The sequence below is a fragment of the Rhamphochromis longiceps genome, linkage group LG1 (genome assembly GCF_057381845.1).
Source record: "Rhamphochromis longiceps isolate RC_006_pf linkage group LG1, R_longiceps_female_GT1.1, whole genome shotgun sequence".
Taxonomy (NCBI): Eukaryota; Metazoa; Chordata; class Actinopteri; order Cichliformes; family Cichlidae; genus Rhamphochromis; species Rhamphochromis longiceps.
Window position 1 is genome coordinate 31,646,286 of NC_140557.1, and position 22,394 is coordinate 31,668,679.

General features: G+C 40.1%; 1 protein-coding gene across 6 annotated transcripts in view; it reads left to right on the plus strand.

Annotated features, from left to right (window-relative positions):
* The window catches only part of csnk1g1 (casein kinase 1, gamma 1), a 39,067-nt gene extending 17,306 nt beyond the window's left edge, over nucleotides 1-21,761 (plus strand). The window contains exons 5-13 of one of the 6 annotated variants that reach the window (XM_085406322.1): nucleotides 2,694-2,845; nucleotides 3,916-4,150; nucleotides 4,259-4,344; nucleotides 6,221-6,305; nucleotides 6,490-6,638; nucleotides 6,719-6,826; nucleotides 7,893-8,006; nucleotides 11,871-11,977; nucleotides 17,574-21,761. In XM_085406322.1, the coding sequence (XP_085262448.1) occupies nucleotides 2,694-2,845; nucleotides 3,916-4,150; nucleotides 4,259-4,344; nucleotides 6,221-6,305; nucleotides 6,490-6,638; nucleotides 6,719-6,826; nucleotides 7,893-8,006; nucleotides 11,871-11,977; nucleotides 17,574-17,628 (1,091 nt within the window). In that variant the 3' untranslated portion in view covers nucleotides 17,629-21,761. The remainder of the gene's footprint in view (nucleotides 1-2,693; nucleotides 2,846-3,915; nucleotides 4,151-4,258; nucleotides 4,345-6,220; nucleotides 6,306-6,489; nucleotides 6,639-6,718; nucleotides 6,827-7,892; nucleotides 8,007-11,870; nucleotides 11,978-17,573) is intronic. The other 5 variants (XM_085406331.1, XM_085406340.1, XM_085406349.1 and 2 more) reach the window with 5 other exon arrangements.
* Nucleotides 21,762-22,394: the final 633 nt, after the last annotated feature.

The following is a 22,394-nucleotide window of genomic DNA, read 5'->3' on the forward strand; positions in this document are numbered from 1 at the left end:
TTTAGAGTCACGAATTCACCAAACCTGCGTTATATTAGACTGTGGGAGGAAACCCACGCATGCATAAGGAGAACATGCGATCTTCACAGAGAAAGCGTCACACACTAATCCAAAATTAATTTCTGTAAGATATTCATTTTCTTCTAACCTGATTACAAATGGTAAATGCCCTGTATTTATATAGCGCTTTACTAGTCCCTAAGGACCCCAAAGCGCTTTACATATCCAGTCATCCACCCATTCACACACACATTCACACACAGTCTTTCTGTGATGCGTTTCAGCACTCTTGTTGTGCAATCTGGTCCACAACGCATGTCTACCAAAGAAATGACAGTTATGTGGCATTTTGGGCCTGTGGAAGACTTGATCCTTGACTTTGGGTTGAAAAATTGCACATACAGATTTCAGTGTCACAACCTGTGAATAAATGGGGGAGTGTGTCTTGGCTAGGATGAGCTGTCTTCATTTATCATGCATTCACGAGCAATGTGTAGATTTGTGCAGGTTTTAGGTGCATATTTCCTTCAAAATATTGCTCTAATAAAGGCAATCCCTCAGTGCTGTTCTCCGTATTCAGTCACTTTTGCATCCCGTCCACTTTGTTGAAAATGCAGACTTTGTCTATGCTCTGTGCAAATACTGAAGAAACTCTTACAGTCCAGGTGAGCACACAGAGCAGTCATTGCAATCTTTATGTTTACAAAAATTGAAAGAGAGAAGTGGTACCTGCAAAATTAGTAGCTTCCAACAGCGTTTGAGTTTTCCTGTGGAATTGCTGTGTGTGGTTGTGGACAAAAAGGTTCAGTCTTTAATGTTTGTTTGACTTTTGTGCTGTAGACAACAGTGGTTTGACCATCCCCATTGCTAGTTAAAAGCTAGATCCATATTGTTTTAAACTGTTTATCAACTTATTTACCGCACATCTCCAATCTGACACATTTTTAGGCCTCCCACAGGCACACAGGGTTTCAAGCCACTCATTCCTATGGTACAATTAGCAACCCACAGAACTACATAATGGTGTCCAGAAGCACAGGATGGAGCGCAGCATGACTCCTACATGCCCATATGCTTGCTGACAGCATTTATGCCACCTTTCATACTGCAGTGCATTTCCCATTACCCAGCTGGCAAGCCAAATGTCTCCAGCAACATGTTTAATATAAATACATCAGTGCACAAAATTTGGGAGTATTATTTGTATTTAGCTTTTTGTCGGTTTGTTTTGCCATTATTTTGAAAAACAAACAAACAGTGTCGTCACACCTTCATATGGCATATAATAATAATAATAATAATAATAATAATAATAATAATAATAATAATAAACCAAACCATTACAATGGGGACTGACATCCTGTCCATAACTTTTTCTTTTCTTTTCTATTCAAGCTTGTCCATTGAAAGAGAGATGCAAATTTACATTTCAGTGTTGTGTTTAAAGGGACTATTAGAGCTTTGTTAGATTTCACTATAAAACTATTTGCTTAGGGGTTGTTTGGATGAGAGGAGTTTTAATGATGGATGCATTTTAAATCTACATATGTATCTAATCTACATGTATACTTGCATTGCAACACACACACACACACAAGAAAGAAGACGGTTACTTTCAAAGTCTGATGCAAAAGATGATTGATGATTGAAAGACTGACTTTAGGATCTTTTTTTTTTTTTTTTTAACTTTGCAATTATACTGTTATGTCCAAGGACTGAGTATAACTTTATTATTCTGTTATAGCAAGGTCCTTATGATTGGATCTCCCTTTGAAGTTTCTTGAGAGGACCTTTTTAATAGGAGTCTGACTAGAAGTAAGCACAGCCAAACTTTGAGTCATGCTTCCCTGAAGGCAGTTAACAGTTTGACCTGATTTCCTGTTCTTTGAAACTAAAGTTCAGGCGGTGGTCAGGATAACAACAAAGAATACAAATGTTACCACCAATTACGATTGCATGTGCATATAACTGTAAATCCTGCAGATGGAATATATATTTAGATTCTGTGACGTGCCTATAATTGAAATTAAAACTGCAGGAGGAAATCAGTGCACATGTTGCGCTCCCCCCCCCCCCCAAAGTTTAACTGTTAGAAGGAGCTTTCATTCCCAGATTACACATACAAAGAATTAAAAGAGCACTAGCCTTTATGCAAGTTCCAGTGGCATCGGACTGATCACCCAAGACTAAATTACACTGTGGCAAGAGGTAAAATAAGAGCCGGGTTGACAGATGGACAGGATTTTTGAGCAGTGAGAGTGAGTAGAGCAGACAGATCATAATTCAGTTGGGAGGTTGTGATATGAGCCAGAGAAAAGATTAGTTTTCAGCTTGCAGAGGCAGAATGACACAGTATTTCACCTCAGGGTTAATGTTTACCTAGCAGCGCTCTGTCCTCAACGACCTCGTAGTGCTCCTCCTCCTATCGGTCCATTTGAGGGCCTCTTATGGTTGACCTTGGACCCAAGTTGGAAACGTCATTAGTCAAGGGAGACAGGAATAATAAACAGATTTTAAATACTGTATACAAATGAAAAACACTGAGCTTTTTCTGTATGTCGTGTTTAGTACCCCAGCTTTTGAGAGTTGTCTTGGATTACTTTTAGATACTTTAAAATAAATAACATATATAAAGGCAACTACTGGGTTTGTGTCTCCTTGTAATTTTTATTTCTTTCCTCCTCGTATTTTAGCAGAAGGTGTGCCTCAGGTGTTTTACTTTGGGCCCTGTGGGAAGTACAATGCCATGGTACTGGAGCTGCTTGGCCCAAGTCTAGAAGACCTCTTTGACCTGTGCGACCGGACCTTTTCACTGAAGACCGTGTTAATGATAGCAATTCAGCTGGTGGGTTTGGAGCTTTGTATGACACCATCACAAAAACTTCTACTCACTTACTATGACTGATGAAATCAAATACATTGAACATAAAAACTCTGTGAAATTTCTATGAAATGGTTCAAATCACCATCAGCCTATATGCAGAAATGGCACAAAACTATTTGCTACTTAATATAGTAGCTGGAGTTAGACTAACAAGTTCATAATCAAAAAATAAAATGTTTACTGTAGTTTAACAATTTGCATGGCAAGTTCAGCACAATTTACATTTCCAGTTAATGACATATTTTCAGTAAAATCCATTTTCATACAATAGGAATGAACCCTTGTTTCAAAAACTATCCTGGCTGGATATTTCAGAGGCTTAATCCACCAAGCCTTTACATTTTATAGTATGCTCCAGAATTCCCAGTACAAAATGATTCTTATTGAGTAAACTGTCCATATAGCTGATTTTACAAGTCTTGCCTGAATACCTGAGGTTCTTGGAGCTTGTGGAGAGTGACTCTCCTATTACCTAGTATGCAAATTAGCAATCTGTTAGTATATGCATTCTTCTGGGCAGATTTGGGTAGACTGGAAGCTGTCGTGAAGCGCAAAGTCTGAGCAGCTCAGAGGGTGTAATAACCCAGTCTTTGAGGCGCCTTATGCACATCAAAATTTCTGACGTTTCATTTTGTCAGCACAAAAACTGCAGTGCTCTTGTAATATAGATATCCTCTGAAAAAAATGTAAAGACCTCCATAGAAGCTCAGCACAGAGGTTTCCTAAAGACTGCATCGCAGCCACCTCACATTATGAATTTATTATGTTGCTCACCTTTAATTTTTTTCCTAAAAAAAGACAGTGATTCCACTGTAAGTGCAACAAGTTAACCTTAAGTGTTAAAAAGTTGTCGTGCTTTTTTTTTTTTTTTTTTTTTTTTTTTTTTTTTTTAAATAAACCATAATGCTGAAATTCATTATAACTGAGAAAATAATGTCAACTTGGTTCAGCAGAAAAACCCATTTTCAATAACTGTGACTCTGATTTAGTGGCCAATCATTTACCATGACTGATGTGTTCTTCATCACCAGATTTCACGAATGGAGTATGTGCACTCTAAAAATCTCATCTATAGAGATGTAAAGCCCGAAAACTTTCTCATTGGACGGCAAGGAAATAAAAAGGAACACATCATTCACATCATTGACTTTGGCCTGGCCAAAGAGTACATCGACCCCGAGACCAAAAAACACATTCCCTACCGGGAGCACAAGAGCTTAACTGGTACTGCGCGATATATGTCCATCAATACACACTTAGGCAAAGGTAAGAATGATTTTATTGTTGTTGTTCTGGGACGTCTGTTTGTAAAACGGATGCTTTGGGACATAGTTGTTGAATTGTGTCAGTGAGATGTTATATCTATTGATACAGAGCAAAGTCGGCGAGATGACCTGGAGGCTCTGGGCCACATGTTCATGTATTTTCTTCGTGGGAGTCTACCTTGGCAAGGGCTAAAGGTATGTAAAGTATATTGACAGTTTCCGAGATTCTTTCATCAGGACTCTAGTCATTGTATAACCTTAAATTCTAACACACTCTGAGTTGCTGTGTAATTTATATTATTTACCCATCAGTAGCTGCGGCATGTGCTGAAAGTCTGTTCAATATGACTGAGAAAATGTACTTCCGAAGACTTCAGCTTTCATTGTGTTTATCTCTCCATTGGCACATTTAAGTCTTTCTTAATGAATATTAAAAAAAAAAAGACTAAACAAAGGTTACAGTTGAAAATGAACCAGCTGTTATTTTGTGCTCACAGTTCAAAATTCATAATCTTTAGAAGCTTTTCTTCAGGCTAATGTGTACAGAGTGGTACAGTTGGTTGTTAATTGAAGCAGTAAGCTTCCTATTCCTCTTTGCTTACTACTCTGAATCCTTTCTGCTTAACCACCTGAAAATCTCCCAGAAAGTTGATTCTGTTCATCACTTGACAAAACGTTTCTCCCACTGAAAACGCTACGTCCAGATGAACAGAATCAGCTTTCTGAGATTTCCTTACTTTGATTGAACATGCAACAAGAAACCTCAAATCAGTGGTTCCCAAACTTTTTTTGCTAGGCCCCCCTTTGTTTTACAAGAAAAATGCCCCGCCCCCCCGCAAGCATGCACGCACACGCACAAACACATCCTCCAACCACACACACCCTTATTTTGCTCCATTGCGGTTTATTTCACACCTCAAACATTAAGTAAACAATTAAAAATTACAGGTAGTAATAAAATAAACTACTAACTCTTTTACGCTGCGTCCACACCTACACGGGTATTTTTGAAAACGCAGCTGTTTCGTCCACATGTAAACGGCGTTTCGAATCACCGAAAACTGTATTCCTCGTCCACACGTAAACACAAAAAAGGAGTTTTAAAAATCTCAGAGTTGGTCACGCAACGTCAAAGGTCTGTGCCTTTTTTCACATCACGCTGTGCGCCACGTTATTGTTTAAATGAGATGAATTGCAGAATGGCAGATAGTCAGATTAACAGTATTTTGTCTCTATCTGCAGGTTTTACACGCTTACATATACACACGCAGTTACTGTCCCTCCATTTACAAAGGCAAAGGCATAACGGTGTGATTATTTTACGTGTAGTTGTTTTTTTCCCTGTGTAATAATATTCAACATTGCTGTCAATCAATTTTTCAAAAAATGCCTCTCTGTGCAAAATGGGTTTAAAAACATAAACAACTGTGGGATACTGTTAGTCCGTGATTTGAACCGAGGGAACAAATCGTGGCAGGATCAGTCTGATGTTATTTGTATCCCGCTGTAACTTTACTGTATAAAAATCTAACATCTCCAAAATGTCAGGAGTAGTTAGTCATTACAACAAGTGTGTGTGTGTGACCTAAAAATCAAGAATGTGGGATACTGTTTGTCCGTGATTTGAAGAGCCCAGCGCGTGCTCCCGACGAAGGGAAAAGCAATTCTGCAGGGGACCTACCTTGGCACTTGTGCAGGTGAAGCCAAAGGGAAGATATGCTTCACCATATTTTCTAGTCTTTGGCTCAGAATGAAGTTGGTTTGGAAACATATTCAGCGATGCTTCATCTCCTGCTTTGCGTTTGTGTGGGCGCCCCGTGCTAGCAGTGTCCAAGCATTTTCCCCCCTGCTTTTCATACCGTGCCCCCCCCTGCAATGGCTCTGCGCCCCCCCTCAGGGGGCGGGCCCCACACTTTGGGAAGGTCTGCCTTAAATGGTCTTGATGGCAATAAAGTGATCAGTAGTATCATGCTGTGTCTCCAGTCATGGAAGCTCAGTTGATTTTTCAGAGAGAGCGTTTACTTCAGACACATTAAACAAGAAAAAACACTTTGCTTTGAATCTTTTTCAGGCTGACACACTGAAAGAACGATACCAGAAGATTGGAGACACAAAACGAAACACTCCCATCGAGGTCCTCTGTGAGAACTTTCCAGGTATGCTATTGATGGCTGTAATCTCACTTTTGGATCAGCTTGTGAGCCTTGATAGTGTGAATACTGGCTGTGATGTAACGTGATTTTTCAGATAAAATGATCTAAATGTCGTCCCACTACACAATTTGTACGGATTTATCCTCATGAAAGGTGAGAACATTCTTGTTGGTTCTGTGTAATACAGAGGAGATGGCCACCTACTTGCGATATGTGAGGCGGTTGGACTTCTTTGAAAAGCCAGACTATGAATATTTGAGGACTTTGTTCACGGAACTGTTTGAGAGAAAAGGATACACCTTTGACTACACCTACGACTGGGTTGGCAGGCAGATTGTGAGTAACGGATCACATTTTACATGTCAGTAATTTCACCTGTTTGACTGCAGAGCTGAATTCATTGTTATTCCCCTCAGCCCACACCGGTGGGGTCTGTCCATATAGACTCTGGAGCATCTGCAGTCACGAGAGAGAGCCATCCTCATAGAGACCGACCCTCACAGCACCCACCAATCAGAAACCAGGTACGTCCGGTTGAGCAATGGGGACCAGACTGCTTCTTGCCATGCTGTGGTCCAGTGGATGGACCCATGGTGCATTACAGCCTGAAACTCCCTTTACTCTCTGTATGATGATCTCTTTGCCAAGCAAAGCTTATGTGCATGCAGTGACAATAGGATGTGCTATGCAAGTATTCTTTTGAACATCTCTGTATATTTAAATGCTGGAAAATTAGTTTTAAGGCATCAGGGCAAATTTATCCCAGTCATCTTTGCCTTCGTGTTTTTGGATTTACTGTGCGCTTTAGATATTGTAGATAAACTTTTGGCAAGTGTTTAAGACCATAAATTAAATGAAACTAAATTCTGGTAATTAAAAGCAGCCCACAAAGATGAAGGCTGACTGAAATAAAGCTTTGTAATCATTCACATATTCTACAGTGTAGAATAGAGGCACTTAGGGAGAACTTTTTTGGGTATATATGGGTTTTGTGCCCATGTTGTCAGTGCACCTGCTTTTCGATGCTATTTGGGTGCTTTAAATGCAAATTTCAGAGCCAGGGTTGAATTGTCGCAGTCTATGCTACAAATGAAGGACTTGAATAGCTGTTAGTTAGTCTGGTTGAATTTGATCTACAGTTTTGCGTGTGTAAACACATTTGCTTTGAATCCAATTTAATTCATTGCTGGTATGAAGATGAGCTGGAAAATAAATTGCTGGCTTTATAAAGCTCTGAGCATTTAAATAGGTTACTTGTTAGTGGTTCATGCTTATTTTTTTGTTATTCAGGTGTAATGAGATTGAGGCCAAAGTTTGAGACCTGTGAGCTTAACTCCAATAGGCTTCAGGCTCATTAGTTTCTGATTCAGTTTTATGGCTGAAGCCTTGCTATGATTTTGATTTACTTTTTTTTTTTTTTTCAATTTTGTTCATTTATTTATTTTTTCTTCTCCATATCTCATGCTGCTTTGCATGGTTACCTTGCCTCGCACACCCATATATCCATCTTTCCTTCACCCCCCTCCCCTTCCCATTGCACTTTCAAACCCACTTCCCTTCACATCACCGACGCCACCCCCGATTCCTAAGCAGACAGCAGCCTCAGATCGACGAGGAGCATGGGAGGTGCAGCCCGCACGCCAAGCAAACTCCTCCTATCTGACCTCCCACCTGACAGCGGACAGGCACGGGGGCTCAGTGCAGGTATACACCCCTCACCTGATCAACCGGCAGCCCCCACCCAATCTCCATGGAGTCAGATCTGTCTCAAATAATCCAAACAAAGATAAATACACTCATAATATGGCTTGTAAATGGAAGGGAAAGACGCAAAGGCATTTTTGTGACACAATTTGTTTTCCCCCCCCCGCTTGGGGAAACGATATATTTTCAAGGGATTAGTCTTATTTTGAGACAAATATTTTATTTGCGAGTTAAACAACTATGAATACTTAGGAAACTCGTGTTTAGCAAAGTACTCAAGCATTTAATTCATATTATTTTGCAAATAATTTTGCTACTGAACTGGCATTTTTATTCATCTTCATTATCTAAAAGCTCATAATAATCACAAAACACTGATATAGTTACTAATGCTTTATGCCAGACATGAATTGCATTTATTAAGTGTTTTAGCTTCATGTGTGAGACAGATCTACAACCATATACCCCCCCCCCCTCCCCCCCTCCAACCCTTTTGCCCCTGGCTGGGAAATGTTAATTTTCTGCTCCACCATATGCATGTCATCTGGTGCTACCCACCCCAGATGGTGAAAGTGTGATTTAGCTTTATAAACAGCAGCCCTTCTTGGGGCATTTTGATCTCCGGTCCTACAACTCTTCATGATGCTTGGACATTCTTTGCAAGATCAAGAAGCCTTCTGCATGGCAGAACGACCTGGCATAGCTAGCTAATTGCATGCTTCTAAACCATTATAGGCCTTTATGCTTAAAGGAACATATTTTAGTAATTTTGTCTCCTAGCCCATTCCAAAGACTGTCTCGGTCTTCAACAGGGTTTGTTTTGCTTCTGGGGATTCCTTTTACTAAATGGCATTCACTTAAAAATAGTTTGGAAATGTAAACATTTTTATACATATATTGTGAAACTAGATCATTCCCTGGAGTGCCATTGGTAGAAGCATGGCACTCTGTGAACACAGTGTGGAGAAAAGGGTGCTGTGACCAACGCAGTGGTCATCAGACTTGGCTTTTTCAGGCTTTATTATATTACACATCAGAATCAGTTATTTAACTCGTTTAAGTATAGATCATTAAAGACTGAAATCTCTCTTGTCCTTTAATGCAAACGCAACTTATTTCCTTTAAGATAACTGCTACACTGTTACAGAAAGATTTTTTATTTATTTATTTTTTTAAATGTTCTTTTTTCCAACATTTCGTACACAATCAGGTATATTATCCTGATCTACTGATGCGTACATATTCAATCAGGTGAAAGTGTAAGGGGAAGTTGTTGGCTTTTTTTCATATATTTGGGCAAGTAAACCTGGAAGTTTACAGATAAACACAATTCTTTTCTTTTTTTGTGTTGGGGGGAAAAAAGTCAGCATATCAGCAAGACAGGCTTGGCTTTTAAAGAGGCAGGCAGGGACTTTCTGTTGTGTTTTTTTTCTTTTCTTTTTTTTTCTTTCTTCCTGTATCATGAAAAAACAAAAGGAAGCCAAGTTAATATCTTTTTTAGCACAAAATGTTTCCTTAAAAGTCATTATACAGCTCAGGAATTCTCTCTCAGTTCAGTGAAGGTAAAAAAAAAAAAAAAGACTGAATAGGTGTGCTCGTAATTAGACACTCGTTCAGGCATCTGGGATGTGCCTTTCTGGGAAACAGAGACACACTGAGTGGAATTCAAGTTGAGATTTGATTTTACTCGTCTCTATGGTGCCTTGGCTCACATGTGTGAGCAATACTGCTGACTGATTGCGCATGATAAAGTGAGTCCACAACAAGTGCGTGATGTGAAATGAAATTAAATGTGTGAGTAGACGTACAGTCACATTTAATTTTTTACAGTCTGGCTACACTTTACTACCCCACCATCTGCACTGCTAGTTTGTCTTATCCTATCTGTCCTGTCCTATCCTTTGCATATTCTCCTGTCAGGATTCTTATAAATTCAAACATTTGGGGAAAAAAGGATGCCTGAATGAGGTGTCTTTTTGTGCCTACTAGGCCCTGGGCCAATCAAAGACAGTAGGAGTAGATGTGTTTGGCACAGACCAAAGAGCTTTTCAGGAGAAGACCCACACACACAGTGTGAAGCATGTCGGTAGATATGGTTTGGGGTTTCTTCCCCAGGGACTAGAAAGCTAATCGATTGAACTATTAATCCTGGAGGTCACCTTTTAACAGTGTAATGATTGTAAGCACACAGCAAATCCACCAAGGCCGAGCAAGAACACATGGAGGGTTATGAGATTGGCTACAATAGTCACATTTCATATATGAAATATGTCTGGACAGTTGCATTCAAGAATGCATACAAGAAATTATTATTTATGCTTAACATCGCAATACTAGCTTGAAACCAAGTGTTTACTTCTCCTCGACAGGAATATTGAGAATTTTCATTGTGGTAGATCAAAGAAGATATGTTTGCTTTCCTAAATATGTCCAAAAAGCCAACAAATCCACTTCACTCCACTTTTCACGATCTATATGTACTCATGAGTGCATGTGGGCGCACACAAACCCATTTTTGTGACAAATAAAAGCATTGCTTCTTTTTACAGGCTCATAAGTTCAAGAATAAATGGCTGCTACTGGCATCTTGATTTTATGATTTGTCCTTCATCTAAACATGGTTTTTTACAGAGCAGGATTACAGTCACAAGGGGTGTGACTTTTTTGTTTTTTTCCTCCCCAGAATTCCTGCTTTATTTTTATTAACTAAGAATTTTGACTTTCATCTCAGAATCCTGATTAGTTCTTCACAGAGCTAAAGAAAACGCCAGAGTTCTGAGGCTGAAAAGTAAAAATTCTGATTCTTTTTAGAATTCCGAAAAGGGTGGAAGAGTCATCACCCACGAATACTTATAATAAAAATAATGGTTTTTTTTTCTTCAGTGGCCCCAATCCTCTTATGTATGTTTAAGAAGTCATTTTACTCATTTAGTTTTATTTTTAAGTAATGAGTCTATAGGTTTGCTGAATGGATTCCACAAGCAACAGAAAGATGTTGGTGCAGTTTCGCTTTATACCAGGGGTGGGCAATTGATTTTCCCAAGGGGTCACATGATAAACAAAGACTGTTGAGGACTGCACCAATAAGCTGAACTCAGTTCTGCTCAATATTAACTATTTCTTTGTTAGCTTACCAGTGCAGCCCTTCTCAGTAGTCCCAGTTTCTCATGGGCCCTTTGGGGAAAATCAGTTGCCCTCCCCTGTTCTATACAAATCTATTAAAATGAGTTTTCTACATGTAGTTGTAATTGCCCATGTTTGGTGAAGTCTTTACTTTAGTTTCAGGTGTGGTCACTGGTGAGACCTTGCCCTTGTATACTGTAGGGACACAGCTTGTTTGTTGATGGAAAGCTACAGCCCTGTATTTACGTGATATTGTAATTACTGCAATCTGAAATTTGCTTGCCTCCCTCCCAACCTGTGCTGTCTTTTGGGATTAAGTTTTGACTCTTGAAAGTCTTTTATTTTTTCTCTCTGGAGCATTTCAACATTCTAACTTTGGTGACTCGTTGCTGTTTTGGGGCAAATATCGATACACACTGATAACAAACAAGACTATGTTTGTATGACTTGAAGCTACAAAATAGTAAAAAAAAAAAAAAAAAAATAGCAGAACCATTCACAGACTGCAAGCCAGGTTTTTCTTCATGTTGTGGTGTTTTTTTTGTTTTGTTTTTTTTGCTGCCACGAAACCAGTTTCTCCCAATACAAGCAAAACTAAATGAACTAGAGTATTTGTGTTAACTTGTTCTTTGTTAACCAGGTAAACTTTCTGTCACAGCAGTATCTGGTTTTTCCATACGTATCTGTTGTGTGGACAAACATAAGTGGTTTAACTGAACTTAACACCAGTCTGTGTCACAGGTGGTCAGTTCAACCAACGGGGAGCTGAATGCAGACGATCCGCTGGCTGTTCATTCCAACGCCCCAATTACAGCTCCGCCAGAGGAGCATCCGCCCGACGAGGCCAAGTATGTGTCATATAGCCACCACGACTCTCTTCCATGTCCATCTGTCGCTTCCTCTCTTTCCCTCTTTACCTCCCTCTGTCTCCTTTTGCTATTGTCTGGAATTGTGACAGCTCCAGCCACCAGCTGTCATCTTCCACCTGCCCCTCTTATCTGTCTGGGTGTGTGGGTTTACGATCTGCAACCAGTCTCTATATCCCTCAGTGAATTTTCCTTTTCTGTAAAAATAAAAAAAGCCATTGTACAGTACTGTGCAAAAGTAAAAGCCAGCCCTCATTTCTTTAATAGCTCTTTGGAAATCACCCTGGTGGAGGAAAAAATACAAAACTATTTTATATCTATCAAACTATGTTATCTTTAAGATTTTTCCTAGATTCAACTTAAAATGGAAACAAGTTTTGTTTTTACGATGGGCTGCTAGTAACAATATGCCTAAAGTTCTTTGCAAAGTTGTTTATGTGTAGACACAACACTAGTTCATCCTTTGAGTTAGGTGCCATTTTATCCTTGAGTGATTCATAGGTCAGTGTTAAGTGGTTTAACATACTGAAGAAAAAAAGCAGCCACTGGCCGACAGAATGCCTGGAGAACTATTGCTCAAGAGCTCTTAAAAAATTACAGGAAAGCCTGGCTCCATGGCAGCAAAAAATAAAGAAATGAAGGGTTGCCTCAAGACTTCTGCACAGTACTGTAGATTAACTAATGCACCCCCTCATGCCTGTGCCCAGCCAATCAACCATTAACATAGACTACAATCTCTACAGCACACAAGTACAGTGGGGCAAAAAAGTATTTAGTCAGCCACCGATTCTGCAAGTTCCCCACCTAAAATGATGACAGAGGTCAGTAATTTGCACCAGAGGTACACTTCAACTGTGAGAGACAGAATGTGAAAAAAAAAAAAAAATCCATGAATCCACATGGTAGGATTTGTAAAGAATTTATTCGGAAATTAGGGTGGAAAATAAGTATTTGGTCACCTCAAACAAGGAAAATCTCTGGCTCTCACAGACCTGTAACGTCTTCTGTAAGAAGCTTTTCTGTCCCCCACTCGTTACCTGTATGAATGGCACCTGTTTGAACTCATCATCTGTATAAAAGACACCTGTCCACAGCCTCAAACAGTCAGACTCCAAACTCCGCCATGGCCAAGACCAAAGAGCTTTCGAAGGACACCAGGAAAAGTATTGTAGACCTGCACCAGACTGGGAAGAGTGAATCTACAATAGGCAAGCAGCTTGGTGTGAAAAAAATCAACTGTGGGAGCAATCATCAGAAAATGGAAGACATACAAGACCACTGATAATCTCCCTCGATCTGGGGCTCCACGCAAGATCTCATCCCGTGGGGTCAAAATGATCATGAGAACGGTGAGCAAAGATCCCAGAACCACACGGGGGGACCTGGTGAATGACCTGCAGAGAGCTGGGACCAAAGTAACAAAGGTCACCATCAGTAACACACTACAACGGCAGGGAATCAAATCCCGCAGTGCCAGACGTGTTCCGCTGCTGAAGCCAGTGCATGTCCAGGCCTGTCTGAAGTTTGCCAGAGAGCACATGGATGATACAGCAGAGGATTGGGAGAATGTCATGTGGTCAGATGAAACCAAAGTAGAACTTTTTGGTATAAACTCAACTCGTCGTGTTTGGAGGAAGACGAATACTGAGTTGCATCCCAAGAACACCATACCTACTGTGAAGCATGGGGGTGGAAACATCATGCTATGGGGCTGTTTTTCTGCCAAGGGGACAGGACGACTGATCCGTGTTAAGGACAGAATGAATGGGGCCATGTATCGTGAGATTTTGAGCCAAAACCTCCTTCCATCAGTGAGAACTTTGAAGATGAAACGAGGCTGGGTCTTCCAACATGACAATGATCCAAAACACACCGCCCGGGCAACAAAGGAGTGGCTCCGTAAGAAGCATTTGAAAGTCCTGGAGTGGCCTAGCCAGTCTCCAGACCTCAACCCCATAGAAAATCTGTGGCGGGAGTTGAAAGTCCGTGTTGCTCGGCGACAGCCCCAAAACATCACTGCTCTCGAGAAGATCTGCATGGAGGAATGGGCCAAAATACCAGCTACTGTGTGTGCAAACCTGGTAAAGACCTATAGTAAACGTTTGACCTCTGTTATTGCCAACAAAGGTTATGTTACAAAGTATTGAGTTGTATTTTTGTTATTGACCAAATACTTATTTTCCACCCTGATTTACGAATAAATTCTTTACAAATCCTACCATGTGGATTCATGGATTTTTTTTTTCACATTCTGTCTCTCACAGTTGAAGTGTACCTCTGGTGCAAATTACTGACCTCTGTCATCATTTTAGGTGGGGGAACTTGCATAATCGGTCGCTGACTAAATACTTTTTTGCCCCACTGTAGTGTAAAAATCATTGAAATTAGTGTTGGCACTGGTTTGAGCTGGTAGCAGGAACTAACCGGTAAATGGTGCCAGTCTTAAGCATCAGCAGCTGGAATGGTGCCACGCTGCATGGCTGGCCAGTCACTGAAAAAACTGCTGTGCAAGCTGAAGATCACACGGTTCGTCTGACTGACAAGAAGTGAGGGCAGCTCTTAGGATTCACACAGCTCTCAGACTAAACAGTATATAATAATGAGGAGATGCATAGTTTGAAACGGAAGTAATAACAGAAATGTAGGAATCAACTTTAAACACATTTTCTTTCTCCACCATGCTTTATGATATTGATTGAGGGAGGCAGCCATTCCAATTTAACTTCAGCACTGGACCACTTGACTGGTCTAGATTCAAGTCTGCGGTGGAAAGATTTATGATGCTGGGCCTATTTCATACAGCGCTTTCAGCTCCAAGTGCTTTACATTAAAGTCCAGACATCAAACAAAGTCAAATAAGACCAATAAAAATAGAGGAGTTTAAAAAAAGAAAAGAAATATAAGTAAACAAATTAGATTGTGCGTAACTTTTAATTTTACATGCAAATAAACAAAATTTGAGCAGAGGATATTTACTTTTTACTTTTTTAATTTCAATTATTCACAAATTTCTTCAATTAAAATCAATTTTTAATAACCGGCCCACTGAGTAAGTAACCTCAGAATCAGCAACAGCCCAACTGAGCCTTAAAAAAAAAAAAATGAAGTAGTTAACCCAAAAACAAAATTGTTTTGATGATTTTAAGACATTTCTGGCCGCAGCCTTCGGGCAGCTGCTCGACCGCTAAAACGTCGTGAGGACTGAACTTCATAGCACGTCCCTGACAAACTGTAACAGTGTGTATATATAAATAAATAGTAAGTGTTTAACAGAACACCTTGCTGAATTGCTGGTCCATTTTATGCTCTTACTTCATGTAGTTTATGTATACACTGGTGTTCTAGTAACACATCAAAATGAGAGCGAGCACACTATTGAACCCCTTAACACCCCAGGAAAAAAATCACTCATTGTGTACTGCGTTTTAATATGCTTTACATATAATTACCTATGAACATGTTTTAGATAAGTTCAGTTCAGCTGTCTGGGAAAGTTTAATGCTGAAGCGATTAACCATGAACCAGCTTTAACAACAGTGTTTATAAAGTGTCGCCTCCTGAATCTCCGAGCTGCGTGTTCTGTTTTTAATGTGCATTCATTTCTGTCTCTGCCCAGATGGCCGGCCTTGCTGCTGTTGTCTCCTTTCACACGATTGCGTGATATTATGATTGGTGTGTTTTGTGCCCATCTCCTCTTTGATGCCCCATCAAACAAAAAAATTATTTTTATTTTTTTAATGCCATAATGATGGCAAATTGATTTAAAATTGGCCTTATAGGAAATATTTGGTGTAGTTAAGCTGAAATAATACGACATTTTTATTCACAATCATGGACTCAATCTAAAAAAGACAAAAGGCTGTCTTCATAGGACCAGTTTAAAATGTTAAGCCTCAGTTGCACAGCCCTAGAGACTGGTTGGTGATCATCTGGCAAACACAGGTTGCTAGGGAAAAATGTCTATTCTCCCCAACTTTATTGGCAAGTAGTTGCTGGCTGTTGCCGGCTTTTTCCATGTGAAAGTAGTCACAAAGAGTGCGTCGCAGTGAAAACCTCGGTTTGGGCGCTAATGATACTGATACGGTCGTTTGTAGTTTGCATGAAACTAACTTGTCTGCAAACATTGAGCTGTAGTGGAACTAGGCCTGTGGGCCTAGAAACTGGTCCATTAGACTCTACAGCATCCTGTGTCCAAAATAGGAGACAAGTTAAAGTCACATGATTAGTGGTCATGTGACTGAATACCCACATGTTCGGGGTTTTTTTGCATTAATATTTTCACCTATTTATGGGATAGAACAAATCTAGTTAATTGTTTTACTAAACAAAAATAGTTGCACTACATTATGTTAGTACTTGTTGTAGCATTAAAAAGTCTAGCCACCCACAGTGCACATTTGCCCAGTTTAAGTGAGCACGTAAATGTCAACTCTTGTGGTTCATTGTGTTTAACATAGAAAATGAAGTAAGTATAAGGACACAATGATCTACACACCAAGCAGCTTTTATTAAAGGATTTAACATTTTAGAAACATGCTCAAAACGTGATGCCGTATCACTCCCGTTCCCGGGAATTCTAGGAGACATAATAAGCTGCAGGGATGTTCTGTGACCTTCTCTGTGACCTTCTCTCTTTTAACCTCTCTTAACTTTCTGTCTCTGTGTCCACCTGTGTCCTGTTGGTGCGTGTGTGTGCATGTTTGTGTGGCATGTTCCCAGCCCCATCATCTCGGTCTCGCTGTATTAATCTATCTTTCTTTTCTCTTTACTCTCCTCCTGCTCCTCCTCCTTCTCCTCCTTCTGTAGCTGCGTGAAAATGCTCAACCTGTGGTGAGTCCCTCTCTGCTCGTCCACATCAGACTCATGGGACAGGGAGTGGACCAGCCTAGGCTGGGCCCAGTGGAGTTATTTACAAAATGTAACCAGACTCTCACTGGTGCATATTATATAGTGCCCACAAACATTGTCAGCTGTGTTTACTGCCAAGTTTCTGCCCGTTTTCTGCATTTAGTAAACCTTGCTGCCTGACAAACATTAATAAATAATATCAGGCCAGAAAGAAAAACTGTCTTTTTAATTATGGCTCCTTTATAACTAAACATTTGACTTTAGGTTACAGCCTTTTTGCATGGAACACCACTATTTGTTAAATATTAAATGAATCTGAGGGTACCCAGTCACTGTCCTATGTCCTAATCTGCTTTTTTCTTGTCTTTGTATGTTCTTATTAACCGTTCAGGCTCACCATGTCCTGTGACTTTTGTGTTCACTGCTTCCTTTTTAATTTATTTTTAAAGATTTTACCTAGAAGTATTGCCTTCAGAGTCAGTTTGTAGTTTTTGTTCCTCTGCCATTTGTCTGTTAAAATGGTGGGAGGTGAATACGCAAACGCTTGGTGGATGGGAACACATCCATCGTGTCCATGTTAAGGTGTTACTGAGTTCTTACTGTTCTGGTTTAAAAGACAAAGAAATAAGACTCAGATGAGGCTCCTGTGATATTTAACACACTGCCGTGTTTGTTCTTTCTCGTGCTTCTCTCATCCACGCGCTCATTTAACGTCCACGTCTTTCTGCAGGTGTTGCTGTTTCTTCAAGCGGAAACGGAAGAAGAACACGCCACGGCAAAAATGATCACGCAGCACCAGCCTGAAACGTTCCAGCTGTTTGGCTCAGTCGATTGGGATTTTATTCGAAATCAGTAAGGTCCCGTTCAGAATAGAAGAGGGAGTCATCTGAGAGATCTTGATTGAATTGTTCTCCGTTTTTTGGACAAGTTTAAAAACGGTTTGCTGAGATGTACAAGATGCTTGTGTCTTCTTGTGGGATTTTTTTTTTTGTTGTTGTCTTTTTTCTTCTTCTTCGCCCTCCACCCCTCTGTCAAGCTGTGCCGGGTTGTGTTGCAGGTCAGTCAGCCAAATGGGGGAAAAAACCTTTCTGATGGAATTTTGCAGAGGATAATCCTTTTTCCTTCCTCCCCCAAGACTCCCAACATCAGTATTTTTTTTTTTTTTTTTTCTCCTGAAGAGGAAGAGATGGCACCTCCTGTGGAAACTTGCTTCACTACGATTCCTGCTTGACTCATAAAATCATCATCTTCAGTTCCTTTCTAATCTCCTAAATGCATCCTGCCCTCAGTTTGCAAACTCATTATGACACAAAGCCCTTTATGATGATTCCTGATGTAGGAACTGAATGTAACACAAGAAGAGCCAAGAGTGTAACCGCCTATCGTCACATACAGGCACAAAGAGCATCAGTCTGCCATTTGGCCTCTGCACGTTATATTTTTTGTTGTTGTTGTTTTCTTTTTCCCCCCGTCCTCCAAAGAGGTCAACTCTGGCACTGGGACCGGGGCCTGAGACATCAGAAAACAGAGACGCCTCATGTACAGTGTTCTCTGCTCATGCTGCTTGGTTAAAGCGCTCCCTTAACCTCGCTGCTGTCAAAACACACTACAGTCTCTTTGGACTCTCCTGCAGTTTTTGCTCCTACCCTTCGCTGAGCAGCAACATGACACTTGTAGATGCAGGGGGGTGGGAAAACAAATGCTATTTATGCTATTTATCTCTCGGTTTCCACCAGTTTTTCCTACTAATTCTTAAACATACGCACTGAATGTATGGACAGTAAAATAAATGACTTTAAAGCATTTATATAATCTGTCACGTGCACGGGAATGAAATTGCAGTTGGGGAGCTGAGACCAATGTTTTAAAAAAAAAAAAAAAAAAAAAGAAGAAGAAGAAAAAAAAAGGTGACCAAAACTAGGTGGGAGGGTCTTAAATGTTGTTGATCTTGTAGACATTGGGGGATGCTTTGGAATAACATGAGGAAAAAGTGATGTGAGGCACTTTTGGAGAATCACAGCCTCTGAAACGCTTCTGTCCAATGCCTTAACCCCCCGACCAACCTACTGACCGACCAACCGACCGCAGTCACATCACCACTTGGATGACACGTTGGCGGCATAGTTAATGTGAGATTTCAGTGTCTTTTTTTTTTCCTTTTCTTTTCTTTTTCCCGTCCCCTCCCCTTTTGGGTATCCTGTGTAATAAAGAGTACCAGACTGTTCCCAGCTAGTGTGAGAGCAGTTAACGACTTCCCCTTTGTTGACACACTGAAGATGTATTCCCAAGAAAGTGATGCCAAATGGAACGTTTTGGTGTAATGATGTGTAACGGTGTTCCAGATGTCCCCCAGATGTCCCCCGTCCCCCAGTTACCCTTGTGCGTACCAGTGTGAAGACCCCACGTGCTGCAAAGTGGTGACGTTTGGACGACTGCTGAACCCCCTTCTCCTTGTCAGCACCGGGAGAGGAGAAAAGAGAGGGCGGAGAAGTGAACGTGTCTGTACCATTCTCACTCTTTATTTAGTGTCACGGAGGACTGCCTTGAAACAAAATCCTCAGTACGTCACCTTGCCTATCCTCCTAACAGAATGAATTACCATATGTGTGTTCTTTTTCTTTTAAATTTTACATCTTATGCTAATGTGAATTTGTTGAATGCAATTTTTTTTTTCATTCCAAATAGCCATGGTTTTATGGGGAAAGAGAGGTTAAACAAACAAACAAAAAAAAGCTTGAGACCACGACTGCACTACATTTGTTGACCCCGGCTTTCCCTGACGAGACCCTGCCTTCTTAATACTGTACTTTAAATGTGCTTATTACTTTAATTGTAGCTGCCTCGTGTGCTAGGCCTTCCCTATAGGGTGCAGGGAATGCACGCACACACACACACACACACACTCTTCTGTTTTTTTTGCCCCACCCACTTTTTTTGTTTGTGTGTGTGCCATGACGGCTTCCCTTCACTCCATTTCCCTCTGTCCACACACACACTCATTCATCCAAGACCAAGATGAGTGGAGTTTCAGGTTTGTCTCCATCATCTTTAGAAATATGATGTTGTAGATGTTGCAGATATTTCTCAATGAATCAGTATGTAAACCTGCTTGTTATATGTATTTACACTGTATAGCTTCCAGTTTATTATTATTTTTTTAACCCCTGACATGTTGGTTACTCTGGGGTCTAAGTTATTGTGTTATTGAAAGTACTTGAATTTGAAAATCTACGGGACCTTTTCTTCTTTTCTTTTTTTTACCCCTTTTCTTTTCTTGGGCGTTACCATAGTAATTCCACACATAGGATTTGAGGGGAACGGTGGGAAAACCAGGCTATCTGAATGACAGGTATTCATGTCTCTGATATGTCTTAATGCCTCTTAAAGTTTATTTTTTCCCAGACAAACACGGCTCGGCCATTTCATTCCAGCTGCCTGAGGAAAAAACTCAAAGTATTCTGATATGGATATCCAGACTGTAGCCTTCAGTCTTTCCCCCCATGGATTTCCCTGAGTGCCATTTCCTGAGACTACTACTAGCCCATGCCTTTTACCTGTGCCAGGAAAATATGAAGTTGAATGTTTTATTATTTTAGCTTTTTCTGTCTTTGGATGATTGCATTCCACCATGTGTCCTTGAAGGGGTCCGCTGTCATTTTTGGGAAGAATCCTCGAGCAAACGTGGCTCAGCGCAGCAAAGCGTTGCAGTGAAAGTGTTTCACGAGTCGTTCCTGTTGGTTTCTTTCATTCACAATGTCACTGGAGAGAAACCGGACACCAGGTTTATTATTCCCGAGTCGGATGTTGTGACTGATCATCTTTGCGACATTTTCTTCTTCCGTTAAAGCTTGCAGGCTGTCCAGCTCTTCAGCTCCCGGCTGAAATGCTCGATATGTTACTCTGATGTATCCGCTTTTCTTACTGTTGGCCTCATGCAGAGTGGTATAGGAGTGCTCTGCGTGACTTGTATCTGCATGGCTTACCTGGAGACTATCTTTCTCTCTCTGTCTCCAGCGAATTTCCTCACCTGTAGGGCTCGTATACTGTTGGGTCAGTGAGTCAGTTTTGGCTTCCAGGCCTCATGTAAAATACATCAAACATTTTCATGTCTTCATTCCTTTTCAGCGGCCATTATTTCTTACACAGTTCACTTCAGTCAGACTTTGGATGTGTGGAACTTAGTCAAAGCAGAGGACGGTGTGAAGTGTGAATGAACGGCTTCGGTCTCTTTGGGTTCTCTGGCACTTTTTCCTCGTTGCTGTACTGTAGACTTACTGTGTGTTGGATTTACTGTATTTTTTTTTTTGTTTTGTTTTGTTTTTGAGGGAGAGGTGACATTTGCTACAATATTGTGATGATTATTTGAACTGTAAATTGTACAGAGTTCACAATTGTAGTCCGTTTTCTGTTGGGAATCCATATAAAATCGTATTCTCTGATCATTTTTTCCTTTTTCTGGTTTTTTTTTTTGTGTTTTTTTTTTTTTCCCCTGACTGTGGAAAATCAAATTGTACAGCTCCAGAGTTTATCCTCCTCCCTCGGCATTGTTTGTTTTTATTTTTTAGAGCCTATGATTAAGAGGAATCTTAAAACTGTAAATAAATATTATTGTGCTGAAATATGAATGTCACTTCAAAAATGTATTTGAATGAGTTAGTCAAGGGCTTCAAGAATGAAGGACCCACATTTCTTTTTATGGTTTCATATTTTTGATTTGCAGAAAGGTAAAGGTCCTTTTTATCTGAGATGCCTATATTTTATTTTGTGTTTTGTTTTTTGTTTTTCTCTTTGGATTCATATAATACAATGTGTCACACATGAACCTTATAAAAATCACTTTTTATTCCCTCCACACCTAAAGGGAAAACTCCAATTTGCACCCTTTTTTATGTAAAATAAAAGATCTCTCCACCTTGTAGGCATGTCTCTTGTGACGTGATTTTTGTAAAGTCTGCTTCAGGAAATGTTTTGACTTTGATCAATTTTTTTTAATGTGTGTGACTTATAAACCCAGCAGATTTGGACCTTCATATTCAAAAACCAGAAATGCTGTTTTCAGCTCAGTGTCTGTATAGGGATCTTTGAAGTTTTCTATCAGGTCAGCTGTTTGAAGACAAGTTTTACTTTGTTTTAGAGTTTGACTGATAGAGGAGACCAAAATATTAGAGATATCAGCCAATATTTTTTTCCTTATGTGGAAGTTTTATACTGCCCTCTGGTGGACAAACAGTGCATCACCACCTCCTACAAGGTTGAAGGGTGTTTCTCCCATCTTTTTCTTAATTGTATTGGTTTGATATTAATGCTGATACCTATAGACTGGCAAATGTCTAATATTAGTCTTGCAAATAAGTTGGATGGGTTGATAAAAGATATACATTTGTGTCACAGCAGCCAAAACAAGAATGTGGCTCATAAAAATAAAGCTTTTACCATCAAATAGCTGAGGAAAGAAAATACACAAATTAGCTCACTTGAATTAAGATGTGGAAAGGTCAATCTGCAGGCTTTGAATTAGAATTGGAATTTCATAACAAACTCAGATTTTGCT